The 7,281-nt window shown below is 34.3% G+C and overlaps 1 protein-coding gene across 1 annotated transcript in view; it reads left to right on the forward strand.

Annotated features, from left to right (window-relative positions):
• The window catches only part of APBB1IP (amyloid beta (A4) precursor protein-binding, family B, member 1 interacting protein), a 52,357-nt gene that overhangs the window by 1,828 nt on the left and 43,248 nt on the right, over positions 1-7,281 (forward strand). The window contains exons 2-3 of the mRNA XM_008585000.1: positions 3,445-3,532; positions 6,754-7,046. Of these exons, the coding sequence (XP_008583222.1) occupies positions 3,445-3,532; positions 6,754-7,046 (381 nt within the window). The remainder of the gene's footprint in view (positions 1-3,444; positions 3,533-6,753; positions 7,047-7,281) is intronic.

Consider the following 7,281-nt stretch of genomic DNA (forward strand, 5'->3'; position numbering starts at 1 on the left):
CTGGGGGTTGGGGCCCTTTGCCGGACCGGGAAAAAAAAAAAAAAAAAAAAAAAAGGATAGTAACCACATTTCTGTAGATGAGGACTTTGTTCTTTCCTCCCAGGACGGGGGAGAGTTTGAGTGAATATTCGTGATCTCTCTCCGCCCATTTCCCTCACTTCTGCAGCCAGGGGAGAAGTGACTGCTCAGATTGATCAGAGTCTGGGATTTTCATGGGACCACTGTTAAGTGATATCACTGTGACTCACCAAGAGGCAGGATCCCCCCTCCCCCCGCTACCCTGAGTCTCTTGGATTTGCCTTTACTGAAGGTCCTTTCGGGTTTTGCTCTTTCTTTGTTGTGCCCAGGTGGTTGTAGTCACAGGGTGTGCTTGGCTAATACAGCACTCCCAACAGGTAGGTCCCAAGATCTCAGGGTAAGGAAAAGACCCTGCTTTGTCCTTGAGTCTAAAATCTGTTCTTCTATTTGGCCATTATCAACTGTTCTTTGAGATTATTGGGTATTTTCCCAGCCATTAGAAAAGCTGCTGTTTTAATATCCACTTGTGAATTTTGTGCCTTTTCTACTTTTTAAAATTGGGGTGTGGTTTAGGCAGATAGGTCTTCCTAGTTTCCCAAAATAAGCAAAAATTAAAGGGACCTAAACTGTAATCATCTGATTTTAATTTTTTTCTTTTGAAATGATTTTAAGCTTATGAAAAGTTGAAAGAATAGTACAAAAAACTCCCATTTATTTTTCTCTCAAATTTCTCTTAAGTTAACATGTTGTCTTATTTGCATTATTTTCCCTCTCTCTATATATATGTGTGTGTGTGTATATATATGCATATATATATAACTTAACTCTATCTCCTGATAAAGGAGGCATTCTAAATAAATAAATAGAAAAACAGAATTATTTAATAAATGTGTTGGAATAACACATCTGGGAAATTAAAATCTGCATTTCTGCCTCACACCTTATACTCAAATGAGTTCCATGAATCAAAGATTGAAATATATATAGAAAAGAATATGGAAGAAATCTTTATATAATCTTAAGATATAGGCTTTCCTAAGCAAGATATAACACCCAGAAGCTGTAAATGAAATATTTAAAACTATAAAAATTTTAAATTTCTACATGGCAAAAAAATAAGCTATGAGTTTATAATGATACCAAAAATGAACAAAAACAAAGCTTCTTTATTGGTCACCATTGGAAATTGCCAGAGCATTGACTTATCACTCTGAAAATTGATAAAGAGAAAGAATCAAGCATTTACTTAGTTTTTCTACAGTTCTACTTATTTTTAATACAGTCCTACTGTATTTCAGTCTAAACAAATAATTGGTGAGAGAAAGTTCTTCTTTGTAGAAGAATTTCAGTTAATACATTGAAAAGGAGTGAAGAATTAGAAAATCACTCTTATACACTGTATTGTTTCATTTTTGTTGCTTATAACAGAATACCTGAAACTGGGTGATTTATAAGGAAACAATATTTATTTCTTACTGTTTTGGAGGCTGGGAAGTCCAAAGACCAGGGAATACATCTGGAGAGGGCCTTCGTCCTGGTGGGGTGACCTTACGGCGATACCGAGTATCACATGATGAGAATGGGCTGAGCAAGACAGCTAACCTCCTCACTTGTTCTCCTTAGAAAGCCATCAGAACCACACCCATGAAAACCCATTAAACCATCAATGAATTAATTTATTCATGTGGGAACAGTCCTCAGGATCTGATCACCTCTCAAAGTCCCCACCTTTCAATTACCATAATAGGATTTCCCACCCTCTTAATACTGTTACAATGGAGGTTGAGTTTCTACTTCCTGAACTTTTGGGGGACACATTTAACCCATAGCATGTAACTTCTAATGAAACACATTTAAAACATATGGTTTTTAAGAAGGCTAGTATAAAGCAGTGTTCCCAAATTTCAGTCATTGACCATTCATGGTTTTTAGCATATCTGAAACCCACCTGTCTTATTTTCTTAATATTTGTCTTTAATTGATTTTTTTAAATTAAACTTCATCTCAAGCAGTTTTTTAGATGTTCTAACTTAATTTTTTCTTATTAAACATCCAAATTGGTACATAATAATTTACATTTTAAATATTTGTGTTTTTGCTTACCACATAAAATCATTTCACAGGCCACACCAGATATAGAGAAATGCTACATACTTCACTTCATCTTGGGCTTTGAATGACTTTCCTAAGATTAAACGGCCTCCTTCCTAAAATCAGTTTCCTCTCTCTTTTTTCCCCTCTCTATTTTACTAGAATTCTGTTGTGTTGCAAATTTATGTATTAATATTTTGATAGAAAACTACTTCTAATGTCATTAAATAGCAGAGTAAATTATATTCCTGAGAAAAATTCGTTGGCTACACTAATTGTGATGTAGAATTTTTAGTTATAACATTAAAAAACAAACTCAGTTAATATCTTTGTACTTTCACTAAATTTTTTGTTCTGGTGTCTGCCTCATAATTCATCCATCAAATACCCCTTTTCTGGGCAATTTTTGCATGTTTATTCTGTTTTTAAAAATGAATTCTGGGGTTGTAGTCACTTTTCCCTACACTTATTTTATCCTTGATCCTAACTTGATTGAGTCATTTTTTAACATCTTCTTGATTAATGGTCTTTTTTTTTTAATTGAAAATTGGCTATATTTTATAAATTTATTTTCCAATGTATAATATAGGTTTTCTTCAAATTTTGAAAAATGAATAAGGATATTATTTACCAAATAGAATTAATATCAAAGGATGCATTTACTGTCATAAAAACATTATATATATGAACAGGTGAAATCACTTCTCAAATTATAGATAGAAAAAAAATGTTTTGGTGGCTGGCCAGTATGGGGATCCACATAAAAATATTTTTGAAAATTTAAATTATGAATGTAATATAACTTTTAAATCATAAGTCATTTAATTTCCAAATAAATAAATTATGTCATGTACAAAATTAGTAACTTCTGTGCCTTAGTTTCTTCTTAAAACTATTATTAGGTAGGAGTAACAGTATAACATTTTACTGTGTAATGGCAGATTACACCCTGATACAACTTTTCTCCTCTAAGTGACTAGATGTTTCTTTCTCTGATGTCATTACTTATAGAAATATATATATGGTATGTGTTCGTCATTACAAGAAATTTTTTCCATTGTTCATAAAAAATTTACTCAACCATCTCTTTCTCATTCTTCTCAATTGACATGTTCTGTTTCAAGATGTTTCTTCTAGAATAATATCTAAGTTGTAATTTTCTGTAGGGAAAAACAATTGCATAAAACATTTTAAAGTGAGGATGTGGTTCTTAAAGGACATACTTAGAGAGAAAATGTGTAAATAAAACTAGGTTTTACTTGCTGATTTAAATGTGCTGCAGAAATGTTTGTGTCATGAATAACTTGACATTGAGGCTATGATCTGTTTTCACAGAGTTTAGGAGTTGACACTCTTCCTCCTCCTGAACCTAAACCACCCAGACATGAATTCAACTACAGTGTGGGTTTTAAAGATTTAAATGGTAAGCACGGCAATGTCTTTTCTCAAGTCATTTGAAATCAGAAAAATGACTAAAATCTGTATGGAACTATAATTTGAAAACAAAATTAAAGGAACATAAGTGGACATCATGATAAAAATATCATTGTTAAAGTCTTGAATTTCAGATTGTGTTTTATTGTGTCTGAATTGACAGAGCCAAGAAGATATTTTTGCCTTTAATGAAAAGTGTCAAAATTATCTTATTTTTTGAAGTAAGGGGAGTTTCTTCTTATTACTAAGCCCATAGAGTAACATGGAGTAGCATAATAAAATATTAATAAGGGTCAAGTTAAAGGATAAAAATGAACCATCCAGTTCATATTGATAATATATGAATGGATGCTTCAAAGTATAAAATAATATTTTATTTAAAATGTAATATATTTAAATTTGTATATTATTTACTCTTTTTAGCATGTTTTAATTCTCCCTGAGATTGTCACTTTATTTTATTAACAAAAATCTCTCTTTTTATGTAGTGCAAGGACAATCTTTAGCTCATGTGCTATTCAAATTTACAATAAATCTCGAATAATCTCTTCCAAATTAATGTGAATTCATGGCAACTCTTGCAAAAGGTTTGATAAAGACTTGCAGGTCCTACCAAAAGTATGAGCCAAAATAAGAGAGAAGTCTAGTTACAGAAATCTAGTCCCAAGTTTTATTTACATCCCTCACTGGGTTTCTTTGTTTCTATAATTTTCATTAGTTTTTTGATATACCATTAGATGCCAATGACTGTTTTTTGGCAAATTATAATACACCTCTTCTGATCTTCTCCTTTTCCTATACTCTTTTCTATTTGCCACATAAACTTATTATTTCTGTCAGTCATTTCCATCATGATGGTAACATTCACAAAGTTTCAAAAAGGCAATACACTTGTAAAATTACAACAGCAATAGATATCATGTACTTGTGTGTATTAGTCCATTTGTGTTGCTATAACAGAAATACCTGAGACTGGGTAATTTATGAAGAACAGATTTATTTGGCTTATGATTCTGGGACAGCTGCATCTGGCACGGGCCTCAGGCTGCTTCTACTCATGGTAGAAAGCAGCAGACAGCTGGTGGGTACAAGCAGATCACATGGTGAGAGGAAGCAAGAGAGAGAGAGGAGGTGCCAGGGTCTTTTAAACAACCAGCTCTCACAGGAACTAATAGAGCGAGACCTCACTCATTACTCCCCCACCTAGGGAAAGCACTAATCCATTCATGAGGGATCCACCCCGTGACTCAAACTGCCACACTGGGAATCAGATTTCCATGAGTTCTGGGAGGACAGCACATCCAAACTCCACCACTGTGCATGTGAATGTTGCAGATTCAGCCTCACCACACTTGCTACAGCTGAGTGCTTTAAAATCAGTTTGATTAAAATTAAAATTTAATTAATATTTCAGTTCAGTTGCAGTCAACTCAACAAATGCTTTCTAAGCACTAACTCAGTGCCTGCTATCAAAAAAGTACTGAAAACAATAGGAAAAAAGAAACCCAGCAATATATAAACATAGTAATATTGCAGTACAGTAATAAGAAACTCATCTCACTAAGGAAGCACCATGTAAACATGTGACCTGATTTGAGTATAAGACAAGACAAAAAGTACCAATGTGCATGAAAAATTAAATTTCTTGGGAATTAAATTAGGAATAGATTTTTATAATGTCTTCCCTTTCAAGCATTGCTAAAATGACTTAAAAATATTTTGCCCCAAGTCATTCAGAGAGTTGGTGATAAACTTCAGAATCAAATCCATTTCCATCTCACTCCCCAATTCCATATTACCCGATTCTATATTAATAAATTTAATATGTATTAATAAATGTAGGGGTCTTTATTAATATATTAACAAATAATATAATAAATTAATATATTAAATTTACTTTGGAAATTGTTAATATAAGTGGCATTGTGGGGATTTTGTCCCTAAAATGTTTATAAAGAGTTAAAAGGCTTATATGTCAGTAATCACAATGTGATTGATTACATTACATTAGGAAATTATGAATAGGCTTCATTAATTCTATACATATTTTCTCTGAAAACATTTTAAATTAATTAACTTAATTTTATAAAGAAGAGTTTATTACAATATAATAAACTCTTTTGACACATTTAGGACATCCAAACTTTTTAGTCTGACTGCTGTGCACTAGAACTATTAGTATTAACGTAATATACTACATGCTACATGGTGTTTATGATGATGATGTTTGGCAATAAATTATTCATTTCCACTGCTCCCATTTCCTCATTCCTGTTTATCCTACGCAGCTAGAATTCTCTTCCTCATGGGTCACTGTCATCCTGCCCATCCTTCATTCATTGCACTCACAGTGCTCTGCTAACACCGCTCATCAACCCCACTCCCACCACACCATGCAATCTAATCAGCTTTCAGGATCATGCATCTAAAGTCTGATCTACTACAGTGATCTCACACTTGGAAGAAATTGTGAGGTGAACTCTGCTAACTCCCCCTTGCTCTGAAAATCCATGTCTGCCCTTTCTTTTAGGTTAACTCCCAGCCTACTGTCTTCATAAAGTCTTTACCATTTAATTCCCTAAAAAAACTTTTATACTTCTTAATGCCTTTAGTGCATTAATTCCTGCTGTTTATCACTCATTGCTCTTTCTTTGAATGTGAGATTGGGTGGTGAGCCTACAGAAGCTCCATCTTCACCTCAAACTCTCAAGGAGTATTAGACCCCAGCTGGTTAAAACACACTTTCTTCCAAATATTTTTATCAGCAGTACTCTGTCCGCCCTGTAAATGCTTGGGGAGAACTCCCCTTCCATCTCTTTCCAATATCCTCCCTGCCCTACTTTTCTAAAACTCTAAGATCTTGCACTAGAATTTACATGAATTCCCTACTTATGCATCTAGTCCTGTGTTTCGTCTTTTTAACTGGTACGTGAGGTGCCCCAGTGTAGAGAACACATTTTTTCCTTTTCTTTTCTTGGAGTTAGAACTCATTCACATTAAGCACTCAATAAATGCAGCAACAATCATTTTAGGAATTCCTATACCTGTATGTGTGCTATTGAATAAAAATATTCTCAACCTTTCTTATTAGAACAAATCAAAATAATGATTCCCCCTACACAAATATTATTCTCAAAAGTTTTTTTTTTTTCTTCAGTTTTTCCAGGTGCAAATAGTTGTTTTTATCATTAATATGATTTTCCCTATCAGAGTCCTTAAATGCCCTGGAAGACCAAGATTTAGATGCTCTCATGGCAGATCTGGTAGCAGACATAAGCGAAGCTGAGCAGAGGACAATCCAGGCACAGAAAGAGTCCTCTCAGAACCAGTGTCATTCGGCATCTCTGGAGGCATCAAACGTATGTGGGGCAGCCTCTCTTGGTTACGGAGGAAATGTCGCTGTCATGAGTGTCAGCCAGTATGAGGACAATTTGCCACCTCCACCAGCTGATCCTATGTTAGACCTTCCACTGCCACCACCCCCTCCTGAACCTCTCTCTCAGGTAAATTCGTGGGGCCACAGATGACAGGACCGGTCACTGTCTTTGACTTTCTTTGAAGTGATCATTACATTCATAGGTCTGTATGCCCAAAGCTCTGAGATACCAAATACAGGGATAGCTAGAGTATGTTCATTGCAAAGCCGGAGCCCTCCATGAACAAGACCCATAGGTGTGTGTAAAGAACATATTAGGACCATATTCAGGATTTATTATAGTTTGGTGAAAAACTATATTT

Source organism: Galeopterus variegatus, unplaced genomic scaffold (assembly GCF_000696425.1).
Source record: "Galeopterus variegatus unplaced genomic scaffold, G_variegatus-3.0.2 Scaffold3419, whole genome shotgun sequence".
Taxonomy (NCBI): Eukaryota; Metazoa; Chordata; class Mammalia; order Dermoptera; family Cynocephalidae; genus Galeopterus; species Galeopterus variegatus.